This window comes from Cnephaeus nilssonii (genome assembly GCF_951640355.1).
Source record: "Cnephaeus nilssonii genome assembly, chromosome: 14".
Classification (NCBI taxonomy): Eukaryota; Metazoa; Chordata; class Mammalia; order Chiroptera; family Vespertilionidae; genus Cnephaeus; species Cnephaeus nilssonii.
The window spans coordinates 15872899-15894611 of NC_137085.1; the positions used below are offsets into that span (position 1 = coordinate 15872899).

General features: G+C 47.1%; 1 protein-coding gene across 1 annotated transcript in view; it reads right to left on the reverse strand.

The window, feature by feature from the left end:
* Positions 1–20648, reverse strand: part of TTLL11 (tubulin tyrosine ligase like 11) — a 193253-nt gene extending 172605 nt beyond the window's left edge. Inside the window, 2 exon segments of the mRNA XM_079789791.1 lie at positions 19310–19959; positions 19962–20648. Of these exon segments, the coding sequence (XP_079645917.1) occupies positions 19310–19959; positions 19962–19998 (687 nt within the window). The 5' untranslated portion in view covers positions 19999–20648.
* Between the last annotated feature and the right edge of the window lie 1065 nt (positions 20649–21713).

Sequence of the window (21713 nt, forward strand, 5' to 3'; positions counted from 1 at the left end):
CGGCTCCATTCTGCTCTCCTACACTCCTTACATAACAGCTATAGTCTTCTAGTAACTCAGTCTTTCACTCAGTAGACATTATTATGCATCAACTCAATGGTAGGCACTGGGGACTCAGAGAAGAATAAGGCACAGTCCCTGTCTTTAGGATGTGGACTTGTAAATAAATCACAATGCAAAGTGGCAAATGCTCCAGCACATGAGGGACATGAAGCAGGATGTGAGTTACTCCTCTGGGGGAAAAGATGTGATTTGGTAGAAATTTGTTGAGCTGGAATTTGCTAAGCCCAGAGCCAGGAAGATAGTCTCTGGTGGAGGAGTCAGCCTAGGAGTAAAGGCATGAGAGCATGAGGGAACATGATTAGAAGTCTCTCCAGGGCAGGAACAACATCTTAATTCTCTTTGTATTCCAAGTGCCTTGCCAAGAGCATAGGGGTATGGTGGGTGTTGGCAAGTAATAGATACTGGAGAAATGAATGGCATGTGGTTTGGTGTGGAGGGAATAAAGCAAGACTATGGGGTCTTATAACAGAAAGGGAACCGAATGGAACAAGAATCTATAAGCCTCAAAACAAATCTTAATGTGAAACTGCTCAGGCATACAGCAGATATGTGCAGGCTCTGGTCATCAATTTCTCCAGCCCAGGGCTTAATGACTCTGCAGGTGAATGAGGCAATTCATTCCTTATAAAGGAATTGTACACCCTTCGATGTGGGCCAGTTCAAGGACGATGGACTAGTTCACAGCTAGAGCTACCCCTTCTGTTCAGAATTTTAAAAGAAATTATTTTAAAAGCAATAACAACCAAATAGATGGAGCAGGGGTGAGAATATGAGCATCCTTATCAAACTTTGGAGTCTCCTTTTGTTTCCCATGTTGAACTACATTGTCAAGTTCCAAATCTCCTCATTTTTCACAGCTTAACACAGCCAATAGCTGTGGCAAAAGTCACTGCTTTCCCTTGCTCCTTGTGATGGGATATTATGTCTCTACTAAGTATTTAAGTAATACCTTTTAATTTACTTAGTGACCTCAGGACAAACTGATTTATGGCCCAGCTCAGTGGGCAATGACAGCTGGCATTTCCCTGATGGCCACATAATTGGGCAATTGCATTAAGTGTATATCACCCTTTAGATCAGCTAACGTGGTCTATTAAGGCAAAGCCAGCCCACTCATGGCTTGCAGTCAGCTTCCACAGCCCACAGGTTTTTAAGCACTCTGGTACCAGTTTAAACGCCTTTGTATTTTCACAGTGTTATAAACCTGGTGCTTTCCTGGTGCATCCTGAAGAAATTGAACCAGCAAAGTTAGCCTTGGGAAAACCTGTATCCTATTGCAAATAATGTAAGTACAAATATTATAGAATTAAAAATCAGGAGACCTAAGATTCTAGTCCTAATTAATTAGTTCACCCACTCAACAAACATTAATTGAATGCCTATTATGTGCTGGCTACTGGACTAGGTGCTGAGTTATTAAAAAAAACCACTACCATCACACTTGCCAAGTGCTTACTATGTGCCAGCCATGATTCTAATCACTTCAAAGGTATACAGTCACTTAAAACTGCTAACAACCTTAGGGGTAAGTACAATTTTCATACCCATTTTATAGAGGAGAATATAGAGGCACAGAGAAGTAAAGCAAACTGCTTCAGTTTTCAGCCTCATAAGGGGCACTGGCAGCTCCATTGGCCAGATGTGGGAGGAAAGACCTCATAAGGGCAAGTCTTCCTATACTTTAAATCTGAGTGGCAGTCACACATGCAAAAGTTATTCCTAACTGGGTAGGAAAACAAGATAAAATTCTGAATTTGGTTCAGCTAATATCAGCCTGGATTTCACAGTCAAAGGATTAGAAGAAATCTTCACAAGTCAATGTTCTTATTCTCTTCTAAAGAATTCTAGTAAAAGAGATACCATAAAGCTATCTTTGAAACCCATTCTACCATGCATAATCTTTTTAAAATACTACATTCAATCTATAATTATGCCATTTTCATTCCTAGCACCAAACTGAATAAAGAAAAGTTAAAGAAATGCTAGCCAAAGGAAATCAGGAAAAATTATTGGAGACCTCAAAATGAATCACCAGAATGAAGTTAAAAGACTAGTGGAAGACAGTCTTTGGGCTTGGGAGGAAAATAGACAACTAACCTCTAAAACTTTAAAAATATTAGGGACTTTTAGAATAGTGTGTCAAGCAAACCGCCTTAAAGCCTTAGTTATAACCTATCAGCTATCCAGAACAATAGTCATAAGTGGGTTCTCCAAAGGAAGGCAAAAACTAACACTTATTAGATGCCTACTGTATATCAGTAGCTTCCACGCTCACTATTTCATTTACCAGTAATCTCCAGGTACCCCTGTGGATAGACTATATTCATCCATTTTTACAAATGAGGAGAACAAAGCCCAGAGTTCATTTACACTGCATTGTGCTAAGTGTTGGGTGTGCAATAATGAACACAAGAGGCATAATACTAACACAATAAACATTATAGTAATAAACTAGAGGCCCAATACATGAAATTCGTGCATGGGGTGGGGGGGGGGGTGTCCCTCAGCCCAGCCTGCACGCTCTCCAATCTGGGACCCCTCGAGGGTTATCTGCCTGCCCATTTAGGCCCGATCCCACGGGCCTAAACGGGCAGTTGGCCATCCCTCTCACAATCCAGGACTGCTGGCTCCCAACCGTTCGCCTGCCTGCCTGATTGCCCCTAACTGCTTTTGCCTGCCAGCCTGATCACCCCCTAACCACTCCCCTGCCAGCCTGATCGATGCCTAACTGCTCCCCTGCTGGCCCAATTGCCCCTAACTGCCCTCCCCTGCCAGCCTGGTCACCCCTAACTGCCCTCCCTTGCCAGCCTGGTCGCCCCTAACTGCCCTCCCGCCAGCCTGATTGCCCCTAACTGTCCTCCCCTGCAGGCCTGGTTGCCCCCAACTGTCCTCCCCTGCAGGCCTGGTCGCTCCCAACTCCCCTCCCCTTCAGGCCTGGTCCCTCCCAACTGCCCTCCCTGTAGGCCTTGTCCCTCCTAACGGCCCTCCCCTGCAGGCCTGGTTGCCCCTAACTGCCCTCCTCTGCTGGCCCGGTCACCTCTAATTGCCCTCCCCTGCCGGCCTGGTCGCCCCTAACTGCTCTCCCTTGCAGACCTGGTCCTCCCCAATTGCCCTCCTCTGCCAGCCTGGTCACCCCTAACTGCCCTCCCCTGCAGGCCTGATCACCCACAACTGCCCTCCCCTGCTGGCCATCTTGTGACGGCCATCTTGTGTCCACATGGGGGCAGCCATCTTTGACCACATGGGGGTGGCCATCTTGTGTGTTGGAGTGATGGTCAATTTGCATATTACCTCTTTATTAGATAGGATAATAATCATGAGAGTCATGGTTCCTGCTTTCGTGGGACTTAAAAGTCTAGTTGGGAGTGATGGACACTTCAAAACTTATTACAAAAATAATCATGAGTGACCCAGCTTGAGGGGACTTGGGAGTGCACCCCTGAGAGCTGAAGAATAAGGAGACAAAGGAGGAGAGGGTAGGTGGTGAGAGAAAGGAAGACCATGTCCTGTCTGCAGGCAGGGGAGATAGCAACAGAGGTCCGGAGATGAGGACGTTCGGTTATGTGCCTGAGATAACACCATTTTAAGTGATCAGGTGGGGGTTTGAATCCCATGCTTTCTGAGTGCAGAATTCATTCATGTTCTCATCTCTGCCATACAATGTGACCAGCTTCAAATCTAAGGTGGCCACTCCACAAAGAGGGTCTAATTTCCCAAGATGATGCTCAATGTTTCCCAATCTCATCTGATCATAAGAATAGCCCAAGGGAGCTTGTTTAAAAAAAATAAATAAGTCTCCAGGTCCCACCACTACTGAGAAATCAAATTTTAGCAAATGCCCTAGGTGATTCTTGTGATCAGGCAAGCTTGGGAGATGCTAAGTAAAGGCTTCAGGAAACCTAAAACCCAATACACAGGAGCTTACTTTTAACTGCCAGCTCCTGGATATTTTTAAGAAACAGGCAGAGCTCCTTGAAGTAACTTAGCCTTCCAAGAAGAAAAGGAATTGGAGGGGAGGGGGGGATAAAAATCCTCTAGAGATCAGCCAGTCAGTCAGTCAAATTAAAATGCTCCCCTTCCTTTCTTCCAGATTTCCTATGGATTTTTACTGTCTCTTATTTTGGATTAAGTAATGTCTTCTCAGTATGGATTGTGTGACTTCTGTCAAAACAAAACCCATTCCCACACCTGAAGGCTCAGTAACATGCTACTGATTCAGAGTCATCGCTAATTAAGGAGCTGAGTAGAGTAACCAAAGCAGCAGGTTAATAAGAAACTACAAGCTGCAGCTTTCATCTGGGAGAGGTTACAGATTTATTAGAGTCCAAACACTTAGGTTCAAATCCCAGACCTACCACTCACTAGATGAAACATGGACAAGTTAATGAACCTCTCTGAGCCTTGCTTTCCCCAACAGCAAAGGGAGCTAATAATACCCCCTCTGCAGAGTTATTTCTGAGCCATAAGTGAGATAATAGAGGTGGTGGCCTAATGCTATCAGGCCTTTAATAAATGTGTTAATAAATAAAACAAGAGTGAATTTATAACCCAACAAGAGGAGTGTGCTAACATGGAACCAACAGCTAATAAGATATATGAAATTAATATAAAAGATTCACAGGCACAAAGCACTGATTCTACGCCATGTTATGGAAAAACTGGCCCTCCCCAGGATACGATGGATGCAGTTCTCTTGATATGATGTTTGAAAATGTGGGAATGGGAGGGAGTTTAATGTACCAATTTTTGTTCATAGGCAGTAGATCTCCTGGGAGCTAGAAGAACTGAACCCAGTTTTCAAAAAGTAGAGATTGAGTGTCGAGGTGACACCAGCTCAAAGGCTGGGGAACAGGGGGAGCAGAGTGGTGGTGTGGGGTTGTGGTGAGTCATTAATAATGATAATGGCATACAATTTAGAAAGTGTTTTAAATGGAGAAGTTTGATAAAGGGTATGGGGAAGACATCAGGGAAGGACACAAATCACCAAGCCAGAGTTCAGGGTCATGCAGAGAGCAATATTGAACTGAGAAGCTGAGACCATCCAAAGATGCAGACTGGACTAGCCACGTGAGAGTTGCTAGATGAATGAGGTCAGGCCTAAGGGTGCCAGATACCTAGCTTGCAGCCATAACAGGTCCTCCTCCGAAAGGCCACAAAATCGTTAAGAGGCACTACTGATTATCAGATGTTCATGCAATAGGTAAAACTTGACAATCAGTGAAGCTCTACTGATTTCCTCAGTAAGAATACATGCTGGGTCACTCATGACTATTTTTGTAATAAGTTTTGAAGTGTCCATCACTCCCAACTAAACTCTAAGTCCCATGAAAGCAGGATCACTGAGTAGTATGTCATCAAGACTTGAGTTCAGACCTTGGTTTTGCATGACCCTGAGCAAGTTCCTTTCTTTGTTTGGAAAACAGGGATAATATTTTTCATTTCAAAGGTCTGCAAGGATTCAATGAGATAATGTGTGAAAAATAGCTAATATAGAGAAAGCACTGGATGCTGTTTGCATCTGCCACTCAAAAACAAACAAAAAGTAGACTTTTGTTTTTATTGTGGTCAATCCAACTCCTTTGTTGGGTGTAGAACTTAGAAAGTTGGTTGACAATTTGTTTATGTGGGAAAATAAACTCTGAAGCTAAAGGCCGATTTGCATTTGCATTGGTTTATAAATCTGCCAAATATCCCTGCTGTGGAATCGGGAATTGAGGCATCATGGGAAGAGGCAATAAAGGTTTATGTTAGTAATGGCTTTAAATGTAAAAAAAAAACAAACAAGGTACTTTATCCCTCACCTTCTCCTGACAAGCCAAGTCTCTAATTCCCAATCCTTTCTCTCCACAACAGCTCTCAGAGAGAAGCATTCCAAATGTTAAGTCCTACTTTTGAAGAGAATTAAATGCACAGTATGAATCCTAGGTTTTTTATCCTATGGAAGTTTTCACACAAGTGCACAGAGAAATATTCAAGGACATGGTCACTGCAGCTTTATAGAGTGGCAAAACACTATAAACAGTTAAATGCTATCAGTGGGCCCCCAGTTAAGTAAGTGCTAGACACTTACTACAGAATGTTACGCAGCCCTAAAGAAAGGATGCAGTAAGTCACTATACACTGATATAAATCAATAGCTAAGTTACTTGTTAAATGAAATCAAAGGTGCAGAGTAGAGTGTATCACCTGAAAGCATTAGGTAAATAAAAAGGGCTGTGTACACTAGTTCGCCTGTGTAGACATAGCTCTGGAAACACACCAAGAGACTGCTCATCGTGGTTGCCTCTGAGGAAGTGAACTGAAGGTAGGATGAGTGAGATACATATTATTCAGTGTTTATACTTTCATTATGTAGATTTTTATCATGTACATGTTAATAAATTTTCAGTCAAGTAAAATTGAGATACATGGCAATAATAAAGAGAATAGTGCCTAGAGTAATAATAATAGTCACAATGTATTGGATACCTATTACGTACTACTTATCTCTCAATCACTGTCTAGGGCAGGGGTCACTATCCGCCGTTATTCAGCTGAGGAAACTGAGGCTCCAAGTTTGGACGAGTTATTTAATTTAAATCCACACAGCTAGCAAGGAGCAGAGCCTGGATTTGAACCCGGTTTTGACAAACTCCAAATCCTTTTTCCACACTTCACTGTGGCAGATCACGGGCTGTTCCCCAAAATCCTTCTCTTCCTCTTCCTGGACACAACAGTAGATGACATTTCCCAGTCCCCCTTGCAGTGATAAAGACTCCCTCCTTGACCAAATTCCAATCAGGCTCCTCTAAACCCTCTCCCTCTAGGTCTCAACCTTTGCACTTCCATATTGGTCTCTGCATTGCCCAGTTTTAGCAAGAATCCTGCTTAATATTAGCAAGAACCTCCCCAATATCTAATCCCCCTCGATATGTAATCAGACTCCTCATCTCCCACCCTGCTTATCACCTCCCTGGCCTGTTTGCAGCAAGAACCCTATCAAATTGGTTTAGCCAGGGTTCCTCTTTACCCCTATGTTTCCTCTTAGGAATTTTCCACCCACTGACCCACCCTGCTCCCTGGCTCTAAATCCTCACTTGTTCTTGGAGTGGAGCCCACTTTCATGCCCAGGTCTCTTTCTCCTATTACAACAGCTCCTGAATAAAATGCTTTTGCCACTCCTGTCCACTCAGGTTTCCTCTGTGCCATGTGTCTCAGCTCCCCCCAGTGGAATGTGGGCAGAAGTGCTCTGTGCGGCCTGCAGGACGCAGAGAAACCTCCCGTGTGTGCTCCTCCTCACACCTTCCTTGCCTGCTGCCTGGCTGCTGATGCAGAGACTCTGAGGGATGGCAGAGCCACAAATGGAAAGACCCCAAGTCCCCGAACGATACCCCACCAAACTAACTCCACCCAGGCTGTTCACAAGGGCGAGCCTGCCATTATGTTGAGCCCTTACATGTTGTGTCTCCTTGTCACACAGTTCAGCCTAGTTTAACAAATACACACAGTGAACAAAGAAAACAGATCCTGAGAAGCACAAAATCCCTTGGTGTTCAACAGTGTCACTGAGCTTGGGGATACAGCGAGGACTAAGAGAGTCTCTCTCTGCGCCTCGGGAAACTGCCCGAGTATCTAAGCCCTGTCTCTGTGGTCACATCAGACATATTCCAGAGCAAGTCTGTTCACTATTGGTCAGCAAGGGTGTCAGGACAGAAGACAAGCGAGGCTGGGGTGAGGAGTGGGGGGGAGGGGTGGTCACTCTCCCAGGTGAGGGCAAGTGAGAGCCCCCTGCTGCAGGTGAGGCCAGCGCAGGCACCTGTCCTCCATTCTTCCAGGTCCCTGCATGAGCACCTGCTCTAGGCCAGGCACTAGACACACACACACACACACACACACACACACACACACACATACACGGAACCCCATCACTGTCATCAAACTGCTCAGGGTTTGGTACCCCTACAAATCACTGTCCCCCATGAAAAGCAATATGTACAGAGGGATGGACCAAGTGCCATGAGGACGAAGAGGGAGAAGCCACTGCTTCTGTGCGGAGGGCGAGGCTTCATGGTGAGGCTCATAACTGACTGGATATTGAAGTGGGGCAGAGAAGCAGAGGAGAGGGGAGGCGGACAAGAGGGAAAGGATTGAGAGGGTGAAGGTCAAGACTGCCCTGTATGTAGCATGTGCAGCACCCCGCCAAGACCAGGGGCAGACAGATGAGCTCCTGCCTTCGGGGAGTGTTCACTCTAAACTGGCACAGGCTGCTGACCTCCACACCATTCATCCTTTGCACAACAATCAGTCATGGTTTGTCTCCTAGAGAGAACAGAGTGCACAGGGGAGGCAGCGTGGTGCAGGGAAGGAGCAGGCATTGCAAGGGCGGACCCAGGGTTCAGATGCTAGTTCCACCTCGATGGCCAGTGTCCCAGGCACTCGGCTTCCTCACCTACAGAACGCACAGCACCTTCTCCACAAGCACTAAGTAAGAAAAAAAATGCAAAAGCTCCTAACCTGTGTGCCTGGTTTAGCTGGGACCCCATGATGGTTTGTTCCCTTCCCTCCCCCTTGGAGGAGGGCCATGCATGTGAATGGCCTCTTTGTGCTTTTGTTTCCACACTGTCTGAATATGATTTAACTCTGCATCTTCCTCCTCAATGAAGTTGAAATATATCATTGGTTATGTAATGGCCCATCAAGCAATGAGGCCTTTATTAAATAGCAGCGTGATACCCAGGCAATGAGAATGCCAATAGCCCACAAATCTCTCCCCACTGCTTTGGTGAGGACAGCTTTCAGCTCCCCCTGGGCCTCCATCTCTTTCTGCCTGGAAGGAGGCTAAGGGAAGGCGGTACCATGACCTGAAGGGCCACATTAGGTGGCTGGAAGACAGAGTCCCCTCCCTCATAAGAAAGTAGGAGAGCGATCCCTGGGGAGAAGAGACACCAGGAGCCAATTCTCTCCCCAGCACTGCCAACCTGCCTGGCAACATGGGACAAGGAGACTGAACTTGACTTGGCATAGCCGAAGACCTGGGTTTGAGTCCTTCGGTCAGTCCCGGCCCTGGGTACCTCATCTGTAAGGTAGAGCTAATGAGATAAACACCACTTGCATCAGAGGGATGCTGGAAGGTTCCCCTGCCAGAAGCTGGAAATTGACCAGGAAGCCACTGTCTTTGCCCTCAGGGTTTTCTCTACTTCCAATTAACCACCCAACCCCTAAACACACCTTCCACACCACAGCCAGAGGGTTCTGTCCAATATACAAATGTGATTTTTGTTACACACACACACCTATTCAAAACCTTCCAATGGCTCCCCCAACCTATCAGCCTTGGCTCCTGCCTACCTCTCAGGTCCAATCATTCATGGCTCTCCCTTCCTCAAATTCTGTACTCCAGCCAGATAAATGTTTGCAGTCCCCCCAATTCCTTGTGCCCTAGCATGCCAACATGCTGATCCCTGTCTGAATACTTGTCCTGTTTCTACCCCCTGGAAACCTTGCTCACCCCTCTCTTCCATCCAGACTCAGCTGAGAGGCCCCTGCTATAGGAGGCCCTCACTGAGCCAGAATCTGAGTCAGCTATTCTCCATCTCTCTTTAACACTGCTCTTCCTCCACTAGAGCGTGATAACTAGACAGTGAGCTCCCTGATTCACTCTTGGGGTCATTTCTTTGTTTGCCCTGTGCTCAGTGGAGTCCATGGCACAAAATGAGAGTTCAGGAAATGTCTAAGGAATGAATAAAAAAATCATTCAGCCAATATCTGTCAAAAGCTTATTATATAAGATGCCAGGCATTGTGCATTGGAGTGTAAGGATTCAATAATAAATAAGACAAATGTGGCTCTTGCACTAGTTGAATTTAAAATTTGATGGGAAAGAGGCCGGCTGGGGTGGTTCAGTGGTTGAGCGAGGACCTATGAACCAGAACGTCATAGTTCGATTCCCGGTCAGGGCACAAGCCTGGGTTGCGGGCTCAATCCCCAGTGTGGGGTGTGCAGGAGGCAGCTGATCAATGATTCTCTCTCATCATTGATGTTTCTATCTCTCTCTCCCTCTCCCTCTCCCTCTCTGAAATCAATAAAAAAATATTTTTTTAAAATAAAATAAAGAAAAAAATTTATAACAGGGAAAGAAAGAAAATTAAACAAGCTATAACAATAAAGCTGATTCATGCTATGATAACAGAGACCTAAAGACAGAGGAAGGTGTAGGCAAGAGGAGAGAGCATCACAGTCTTATTAAAAGTATAAACGCCTCTCCAATCTGTAACTCAGCTACCTCACTTATTCAGAGAGTAGCTGGAATCTAGAAAGAAGGTTTAGAGGCTACTTGACAGCCAAATATGTCAAAAGATGATGCTCCTTACTCATTTCTCACACACACACACAAGCCTTTGACTTGTCTTGCCTCCCTCTGTCTCCCACCACAGTGTATACACACTGCTAGTAGAACTCAGCATCTCACATTAGAATCACCAGCTATGTCTACCCTGCTAGCCTGGGGCCTGTAAGGCCACCACGTCTGGCTTTTTAGGTCATGCAGAAGGGTGCCATGATGCTGTCCACAGACAGACATCTTTAATGTTTTGAACACTTTTCATATTTTATAATTATATTTTTTACTCTACTACAAATGGATTATTCATAACAAATATTAGTACTATGTAATTTTACATGTTATCATAATGAAAGTACTTGTTGATTTAAGCAGGGAATTCAGAAATATTCTGGTTGGGTAAATAAATATCAGATGATTTGGGCAATTTTATATTTATGATGAGAATTTTCTGGCACACGGTAGTCAAGTGTCTATTTTAACAAGACAATATATATGTTCTCCTTTGACAAACTGGATTACCAAAAGACTTTGTTAGTCCAGTAACATCTAAAATAGATCATGTTTCTAAATAAGATCTGCTATTACATCTGATGTATAATTGGTGAGTTCCTTTAACTTTTTCTTAAAAATCCTTCATTGTCTTAGTACACTAGATAAATGTGAAGTTTCATATTGGGGTTCAATCATCTGATGTTTACTATGCCAGAATATTTCTGAATTCCAAGTTTAACATCAATAAGAACTTCATTCTACCATGTAAATATTATTCAATAGCTAGTATTCATTTCTCACTAATAATCCATTTGCTATAACAAATCTGTTTTGAGTATAAATAATATATTGACTAATTTAATATTTTTCTCCTTAAGGAGCAGGGGCACCTTTTTCTAATTCACACAAAAGGACAGTATGGGATAGAAGTGGACCTGGTTCAAGACAGGGATGGCGTCTGATTGTGTCTTTACTAACAGTGCCTTGCACAGGGCTTGGGGCACAGTAGACATTCAGCATATATTTGTTGAATAATGAAGACCTTTCAAAGCCTCAGAACTTAAGATCATATCTGCATGCTTTAGTCACCATATTTTCCAGAAATACTTCTGCACATTCTAATGGAATAGTGCTGCATAAACTCTTTAAACAACAATCCTTAGTGACCAGCTGACACTTATTAAACTGTCACCCAAGAGGGACCATTTGCCTCTCCCTTTATTCCCTGCACACAGCCCTTTTTCCGAGAAAAAATGTCTTAGGAGTAAGAAGTTTTCACAGTTAGAACATACCATTAGAGGAACATCGTTGCAACCTACCTAGAGAGTCATAAAGTTTCGTAATTTCAAAGAAAATGTCATAAAAATCCAGTAAGAGGATAAGGATTTGTGTAGGTAGTTTCACACAGAGCCTAAGATTCCTTAAGAAAGGAACAAGTGCACAGGCTAAAGAAAGCTATGTTGTCATGGAAAGTAAACCCGGCCCAAACCCAAAGATTACAAACAGCTGGCTCTCTATTTCTGGCTTGAACTCTGCAATGCCAAAGATAGGATGAGTTTGCTGCCTGGAATATATGAAGAAAGTCTAAAGAAGCTTAGGGCCAGATGCTAATAAAAAAAATTCAATCGAGTCTTTATGTACCAGGACTTGACATGATTATATCTTTTTAGGCTGGCAACAAACAACTCCATGAGGTCTGATTACTGGTATATGATGTCCATCTATATATATAAAAGCCTAAGTGACTGTCCAACCATTTGACCAGTAGCTATGATGGGCACTGACCCCCAGGGGACAGATGCTCAATGCACAGGCATGGAAACATGGAGCAGACTGATGAATCTCAGAGGGAAGTGGGGAAGGGGGAAGGCGAGAAGAAATTAACCAAAGATCTTATATGCATACTAGAGGCCCAGTGCACGGATTCATGCACTGGTGGAGTCCCTCGGCCTGGCCTGTGGGGATCAGGCCGAAACCAGCAGTCTGACATCCCCCAAAGGGTCCCAGATTGTGAAAGGTACAGGCCAGGCCGAGGGACCCCACCGGTGCATGAATCCATGTACTGGGCCTCTAGTTATATAGGTAAAGAAACTGAGGCTCACAATAAAATTGGCCTAATGTTAAATTGGCTACAAATCCCAAGCTTTTATCCACCATGCTATACTGCATCTCAGGTGGTAGAAAGAATTATATGGAGCCCTCATAAGAAGCATAAACTTTATTCTTTAGGCAAATATTCAAGTTAACCCCCACAAAAACAAAACAAATAACTGTTACAGCTGCCACTACTTTACGCCACCAGGACAAGATTCCATTAGACACAGGTAACCAAGGAGCCCATCTACACTGATAAAAGAGAAAGATGCAAATTGGAAGTACCTTCATGACACCCACCAGCCAATCAGGAGTGAGTATGCAAATTAACCCAACAAAGATGGCAGGTTGATTTGCCATGGCGATGACACAGGCGTTCCACACCTCCCCAGCCACTCCAGGCCTCTGGGCAGCATGGGAAGTGGGAAGGCGGAAAGGCGGCTCTGGGCTGGAGCAAAGGCGGTGCCAGCAGCCAGGGGAAGGAAGACCCATTCTTGCACGAATCTTTGTGCATCGGGCCTACAGTCTATAATAATAAAAGAGTAATATGCTAATTAGACCAGACATAATTTAAGACATCCTTCCTGACAAAGCCGGGCGGACAGGGGAAGCCAGCCTGGGTCCCGGGTGCCTGTGGGTGGCCAGAGGGAAGCCAGCCTGGGTCCTGGGTGCTAGAGGGAAGCTGGTGCCGGCAGCCAGGGGAAGGAAGGCCTACTCTTGCACAAATTTCATGCATTGGGCCTCTAGTGTACCAATAACAGGCAATAGTGCAATGCAGAATTAACAGGGTGCACTGGACTAATTTGAATTTCTAAGCATATTTGCAATTACAACCTAGAAGACAAGAATTCTTCAATGATGAGAACTGGGTAAGCATGTAGCATTTTTTCAACAGCTTTATTGAAATACTAGAGGCCCAGTGCACAACATTCGTGCACTGGGGGGGGTCCCTCAGTCCAGGACCCCCTCAAGGGTTGTCCGCCTGCCACAGGGAGTGGGCCTAAGCTGGGAGGTGGACATCCCCCGAGGGGTCCTTAGTGCTGCCACAGAGGCAGGAGAGGCTGCCACCACCGCCGCTGCGCTCACCAGCCGTGCCCAGCTTCTGGCTGAGTGGTGCTCTCCCTGTGGGAGTGCACTGACCACCAGGGGGCAGCTCCTGCGTTGAGCGTCTGCCCCCTGGTGGTCAGTGTGCATCATAGTAACCGGTTGTTCCACCGTTCGGTCGATTTGCATATTAGGGTTTTATTATATAGGATACTTCACATACCAGACAATTCACTTATTGAAAGTGTACAGTTCAATGGGTTTTAGTATAGCTACAGAGTAGTCCCTGGCACGATATTCAGATTCTCCTCTTACCCCCTCAGGGGAGGACAGCACAGCACAGCCCCCCTGAAGTTAGCCATGCTTTGATGAATAAGATGTGAGCAGTCACTTCTGGATAGAAGTCTTAAAAGCCACAATTTCCCATGTTCCCTTCCCTCAGTGACTTATTGTGATGTGCTGGAAGCGTGGGTCTCTGAATAACCAAGATGGATGAGAACCCCATCTCCCACCACCACCCTCAACCCACACTGAACCCTTAAGTGTGAGCAAGCAATAAACTTTTGTGGTGAAGCCACTAATATTTCGTGGTTGCTTGTTACCATAGCCCAATTTAGTTATGCTGATACATACAGGAATTAGAAAAAAATCTGAAAAGAAACATACCAAACTGTAATCCTGGTGTTGCCTCCAGGAAGAAATGGTGGGGAAGAAGGGAGGGGAATAGAGAGTGGGGAGTAGGGATTTTTGATTTTTATTTTATATACTTGTGAACTGTATATGTTTTTATAAGCACATATTGTTTTGGAAAATTGAACAAAGGAATTTGTAAATAACCTCAGACATCCAGAAAGTTTTCCAATGTTGCTTTCTTAAATTCCAACAATTCATAGTTCCAACACAAAGAGAAATAAAATCTCCCTACCAGCATAAAGAGCAAATATGGAAGCTGGCCTTCATAAGAGTCCTAGGCAGAGGACTGAAGGAATTCCTAGAAAAGTAACACTACACCTGGGGATGATGGCATGGGTGGGGGGTGGGGAGGGGGGGACCGCCCTCTTCTCCCAGCTCCATTAAGGATGAGAAGGCTTTATTCAGATGACACAGAAGCAGATGAGAGAAGAGAAGGCACCATCAGAAATGCCTGCTAAGGGTTTAAGAGGCATTTATAAAAATTACTAGACAATTGTTCAAACACACTCAGGGAAGCAAATGTGTACACAAACAGCAGCTGAGGCAGCAAGGCACGAGGTGATGTGATGCAGAAGGAGAGGTGTCAGAGAGAAACATGGTCACTGTCCTCATGGTTTGGAGTCTCTGAAACAAAGAGCTCACACGGCAATACGTAGATCTCGGGACAGGGCTTGTGCATCGGGCCTCTATACCTTTACAACAAAGGTCCCTCTATCAAATCTCTCATCCACATTAGCCGGTGTCCATGGCACCACTGTGCGCATATACACAACCTACATCTCCAGGGAGGGCAGCTCACAAAGACAATGGCATCTATTCTCTGAGGCGCCTTCTCCCTAAGGTTTTCTTTAATGAGTGTGTCAAAACCACAAAAGAATATACAGGAGATGAAGAGAGAGGCTCACATGATTGGAAGTGGACCATACAATTTTGTAAATATTTCTTGATCATCTACCATGAGCCAGAAACCATCCCTCTCTTTCATGTTGTAACTTCAGTGGTGACCCTGTAAACATGATTTTCCTATTCTACAATAAACTTACATCTTATCTCCAAGATCACAGAGCTAACATATGCGATTTTTCCTTTCAAACAAATTTTAAGGTTATGGGCACAGTTGAATTAGACCTGACCAGAGTGAACATGGCTAAAACGGAATCATCAGTTGGCGTGGTTCACTTGGGACTGAGAGTGGGTAAGGGAAGCCCAGGCTGCATGTGGCAAGAACCTGTGATCACATCCAGGCAGAAGCGCGAGCTTCTTGGTACAGCCTTTCAGTGTCCTCTGTGATCCGGCTCCTTCTCCCTCCCTCTCCACGCTCCCACATGCCCCCTAAGCTGCCAGCATCCCATCCTACATATAAAACCTGATCTGTACTCCTTGCTTTTGTTCCTGCTCTGTATGAAATGCCCTTTACCCACTCAACTCCCAGACTAGATTGTAACAGTCTGGGGTATGTCTGTCCCTGGACTAGATTGCACTGGGCACTGCTGGAGGGCAAGGAACGAATCCCAGTCACATCTGTATCTGCAACCCCTAAGCCAGGTCTGCAGACAGAGAGCCAGAGGGAGCAGGGGGGAAAGACAGAACTGACAGCTGACTTCAAATGAAATACCTGTTTCAAATGCTGGCTCTGCCACTTACCAGCTGTGTGGCCTTAGATAAGTTAACCTCTGTGCACTTCAACTTCCTCCTCTGTAAGAGGGAGACAATCAGGCATTTACTATATTGGGGTGTTGGGAGAATGAAATCATTATATGCATGTAAAACGCTCAGAAAAGTGTCCGACAGGGTAAGAGCTATATAAGGGTTTGTTATAGTTGTTGTTAAATGAACGTGGAATGAAGAAAAGTAAAGGAGGGAGAGATTGTGCCCTGTAGCAGAGCAAATGTGGGAATTCACATGCTGACTGGGTGCTACCCTGCTAAGGGGACTGTGTCATGTAGCCCCTCACTATGCACTCAAAAGAGGAGACAGAACTTTCACCCTGGTTGGTATTTATGACCTTATTTCTTGCCTGGGCTACCCACCCACCACCTGCCAAAGCCGGCCAGCTGGGCACCCTCAAATCCTGCAGCAGTAGCACAGTATGTCATGCAAGGGACACTGGCTCAATTCCTTGCATGGCAGCCCCCAGTAGATGTTCCTGCTGCTAGAAAGTCAGTGCTGAGCGTTAGAGATGATCTTGTCCAACATCGCCCTGTAACAGATGGGACACCGAGGCCTGGAGAGTTCCTGTGCTGGCACTTCGTTAGGACCTGGTTTACATACAGGTTACTTGTCATGAAGTCAACTTTGTAGCCGGGAGTAAGAATGCCATAATCCGGGTTTAAAGCTGGGAGAAACTTTAAAGCTTACCTAGTCTGGCACTTTTCAAACTCCACATTCTAGGTTCAGATGAGATATGGGCTCCTTTGCAAGTATTTCATTCAATCATTTGGTGAGTATTCATTGAACACCCTCAATGTGCTGGGCACTAGGGACATGAGTCAGACACCACCCGTCCTCAGAATCTCACTGACTAATAGGAGACAATGGCATTAAGTAAATAATCATATATCTAATAGTAAAATCTTACTGTGAGTGAATTATGGTATAAAATATACTAGAATGAGCATCCCTACTCACACTGGGGGAAACAGGGCGGTTACCAGTAGTGCCCTGGAAACTGCCCACCCCACTGGCTTCACCAGTGTAAGGGTCTCAGGTAGAATAACACCACCATTATGTGGTTGGAGCAGTAGAGAGACTAGGAACCACTGAACCAGTTCAACCCCCTCCATCCAACTGATAGGCAAACTGAGGCCTAAAACATTTAATGCAATTGCCAAGACATCACAGCCAATTCATGGAAGAAACGTAAAATTCTGTAGTGACTCACATAGCCTTCCAAAAAAAGACCAAATCCCACAGTGTGGCACACTATCTGATCCCTGCCATTTCTCCAACCTCATCTCTCACTACTGTGCCACCCACTCAATATCCAGCCATACTGAACCCCAAAACACCTCTGCTTTGCCCAAATACTCCCTCTACCAGGGATTGGAGTCGACAGTCCTTAAATAACGCCTACTCCTTTTCAGCACTCAGCTCCCATCTCTCTCCTCCAGGAAGCCCTCCCTGAGTGGCCCTCCTCCACCTCCCACAACACATACAACTTTACATAGAGAGAGAGAAACACTTACCACATGACATATTCATTCATTCAATAAAGTTTTATTGAGCACCTTCTATGTGCCAAGCAGCTGAGGTAAATAAAATAAAACACCTGCCCTCATGGAGCTTACATTCTAATGAGGGAAACAGACAATAAACAAACAATACATAATACAGTGTCAGGTAGAGTTTAGTGCTATGGAAAATAAATGAATAAAGAGGGATCAGCACGCAAGGCCTGTCTGAGGAAGTGGCATTTGATCAGAGATCTGAAGTGACAGAGTCAGACATACACCTAATTGGGAAAAGAGGGTTTCAGGAAGCAGAAGCGAAGACCCTGTGATTGCTGCAGTGGTTTCTTCATTGTGTTTTATCCCTTGCTGAACTTTAAGATCTCTGAGGGCAAGAGTATCTTACATCTTAAGCATCTTTGATCTTCAGGGCCCAGCATCCACCGTGAACACTTATGGAATGAGAGAACAAACCTGGGCTGGCATGTATGCCTGCTGATTTCTGAGTCCATCTGGCTCTGGCTCTCAAGATCTAGCCAGCTACACATCTCTCTCCCACGGGGCTAAGCTACGCACAGGCCCTGCTTGGGCCAATCAGCTTGCCTGGCACTGTGGCCTGGTTTCAGTCCCTGGATTCTCTCTCCATCAGGACTCTGGCACTGATGAGTTCTCTAATTTTATCTTGTTCTGGTCCTCAGATCTCTGGGGTGAATCTGGGACCCTGTCCAGATCCGGGAGTCCTCCCTCACTTTCTCCAGGTGTCCTAGGCTTGAAACTCCTCCCCTCAATCCCAAGCCCCAAGGCTGAGGACCCTGACACCTGGAGTTATTCCCCAATGGCTAACATCTACTTACCTGGAAGTCTGCCCTGCCTGATTCTTAACTTCCCTCCACATTACATGACTCCTTCCTGCTGGGACATCAGACCTGTGACCTCATCAATCCGTTCTGTGGCCGTCTCTATGCATGTTCCAACTTCATAACTGTTCCTGGACATCCACCACAGCCACGGCTCAGGGCTAAGTCCCCGAGTCCTCAAGCTGCCTGTGGCAGATCCTGTCCCATCAGCAGGCCATGTGGGCCTAAGTCTCCAGACTCGACTACCCTAAATCACAGTCCTCACACACATGAAAGCAAGTTAAATAGTCTTAGGAGCTGCAAATAAAGTCAACTGACTTTATCCACTAAGCCAACTGCAACAGACATGTCTGGATGTCATTGGTGCTTCATCCCAGCCTCCACGGGGTCAAAAATGGGTTCAGGAACAAATAACCCATTCCTTCATTCACCCTTTCATCTACCACTGACTGAAACCTGCTGCATGCCAAGCCCTGGAACATAAAATACAGTGCCTACACTGAGGAGGATGAGGAGAATGGCGGCGGTGGTGGTGGGGATGGTCATAATGGTGATGGAGGAAGAGAGAGAGTATGGTATTTATTGCACACTTGTGCTATGCTACAATATTCTAATACCTACAAAACTGTGAGATAGTTATTATTAGCCTCACTTTACAGAGGACGAAATAGGCTTAAAAGGCAAAGCAACTTGCTCAAGGTCACATGGCTAAGCAGCGGGGTAGGGTGAGAACCCGGGTCTGTCTGCCTACAAAGTACAAACTGTTCCACTGCGCAAAAGTCACACAGTAAGGGCCACACAAATACAACTTGAATGAAAAAGCGGAAGAGAGAGGGTCCCAGGTCTCCGGGACTCACAAGCTAGTGGAGGAGCCAGACATACAAACACATATCTACAAAGTGGGGGGACAGGAGCTGAGCGCTGCAGGGGAGCCAGAGGCAGGGGCGGCTAACGGGCCTGGGGGCTGACAGCCTCTGGGAGGGACTCGAGAGCGGCGCCCGCCCCCGGCCCGGGCCGCCGGCTCCCGCGGGCTCGTCCCGCCCACCCCCGCCCCCGGCCCACGCGCGCGGCCGCCTCACCTCCTTCCACTGGAGCTGACGGATGCTGATCTTCAGAGCGTCCAGCGAGGTCCTGGCCTTGGAGCTGTCCACGGTGACTGGCCGCAGGGAGTAGTACCCGTCCGACCGGCGGCCCGGGCTCCGCCTGCCGCTTCGGCCCTTGCTCCGGGGCTTCCCGAGCGGCCCGAGCGGCCCGAGGCCCCGCGCGGGCGCCGGCTTCGGCCTGCACCCGGGCGGCGTGGACGGCGACCGCCGGAGGAGACGGGCGTCGCCCTCCTCGGCCGCCCGGGGCTGCGCCGGGGCCCCGGCCGAGGCCCGCTCCTCCCTCGCCTTGCGCTCCGGCTCCCCGGACGCGCCAGGGTCCACGCGGACTGGCCCCGCCGCCGCCGCCTCCCACCCGGCCGCCAGCTCCCTCTCGGAGCCGCCCGGCTGCATGGCGCTCAGGGCCGGTGCCAGCGCCACTGCCACCGCCGCCGCCGCCGCTCTGCCGCCCCGGGCCGCGACCAAACTGACGCCGCCGCCGCCGCCACCGCTGCCACGCTCTCCCCGCCCGAGCCCGTTGCCATGATCGCTCAGGCTCCGGTTGACAGGGGCAGTCGACGCCTGTGGACGGCGCGTGGGGAGGGACAATCGCCGCCGTCCCGGCCTCTTCGACCTCACAGGCGGCGGTACCACGTGACCAGGCCGGTCACAGAGGCGGCAGCGGCCATCTTGGAAGAGGGCAAAGCGGGAATGGGGGAGCGGGGGGCAGGGAAAGGGCGGAGCGGCGCGCGCCCGCCTGCCCGCCCAGGGCGCCGAGCTCAGAGCGGCTGGAGGTGACATGCAGGGTAGAAAAGTGTCGGGCACCCGTGCGGCTCCTGGGCCTGGGCCTGGGGAGCAGAGACAAAGCTCCCCAACAAGAGGCCCCACCCCCCACCCACGCCCTGGGACAACTGCCAGTCTGCAGGAGGAGGCATAGCCTCTCCCATTGTGAGGAACTGCACCATCAGCCCGATGATGGACGTGACAAGTCCAGGCCCTGAGGGAGCAGCTTACCGTGTGAAGAAACACCTGCTGCGCCTGGGAGAGCCCCCATCCAGAGAAGGGGAGCCCCCTTTCCTGGGGTCGGAGAGCTCCCTATGAGATGCGGAAGCCAGGGAGAAGCCCTACAGATTCCCTCTAAATCTGTAGGGAATCTTGAGGACATTCACCACTACTTTTCCTACTATGTCGGGTTTTGTGGTAAAATAAACAACAAAAAAAGTTATCATTTGAACCATTTTTAGGTGTACAGTTCAATAGCATTAAGTACATTCACATCGCTGAGCAACAGCCATCACCAACATCCAGTTCCAGAACTTTTTCTTCTTAAATTGAAACCCTATACCCATTAAACCCTAACTCCTCATTCTCCATCCCCCAGCTCCTGGCAACCGCTGCCCTGCTTTCTGTCTATGAATTTGACCCCTGTAGGTACCTCATTTAAGTGGAATCATACAGTGTTTGTCCTTCTGTGACCAGCTTATTTCACCCAGCATAATGCCTTCACAGTCCATCCATGCTGTAGCATGTCTCACAACTTCTTCCCGTTTTAAGGTTGAATAATGTCCGTTGTATCTATTCCACCACATTGTCTCCGTCCATCGTCAAAGGATAGTTGGCTTGTTTCCACCTGTTGGCTATTGTGACTAATGCTGCTATAAACACGGGCGCACAAGTACCTTTCCAGGTCCCTGCTTTCAATTCTTTTGGGCTGTCAGGTGTTTTTAAAGCCAATCCAGGGGAGGGCTTTATTTTGGTGTGTAAGTACAGTCAGCTGATCACCTACCTGCACCTGAGTTACCAGGAGTGCTTATTTAGAATGTAGGCCCCTAACGCCAGGAGCGCCAGAGACTTTGATGAAGAACATCTGCGTGGGCCGGAAGCCTGCATGTTAAACTAGCTCCTCTGCTGATTTTAAGGCAGCCACAGTCCAAAACCACTGCCCTACATATTGTACTCCAAGGCCTCTGGAGAACCTTGGCGCTGTCCATGGTACCAAAAAGAAGCTCTCACAGCACCCCAATCTCTCTCCACCAACCTGTCCCCCCAAATCCTATCTCTCCTCCTAGTATTTCTGGTCTCAGCAAGGGACACCACCTTCATTCAGTCACCCGTGTTTGAAAGTTGCAAAGTTTTAACTCATCCTCTCCCCGGCCTTCCAAAAACCAGTCCGTTTCCAAGCCTTATAGATTTTACATGAAAATGTCTTTTGTATCTTTCCTCTCTTGTGCATTCTTATAATCATTGTCCCAATTTAAGCGTTTAGCCTGGGTCATTGTACCAGACTCTTCATGGGTCTCCCTGACTCCACATCCCTATTCATTCTCCGCACGGCAGCCAGACCAGCCACTCTCCTGCTTAGGATCCTCCCCTATCCCACTACCTACAGATTAAGTCCAAGCAT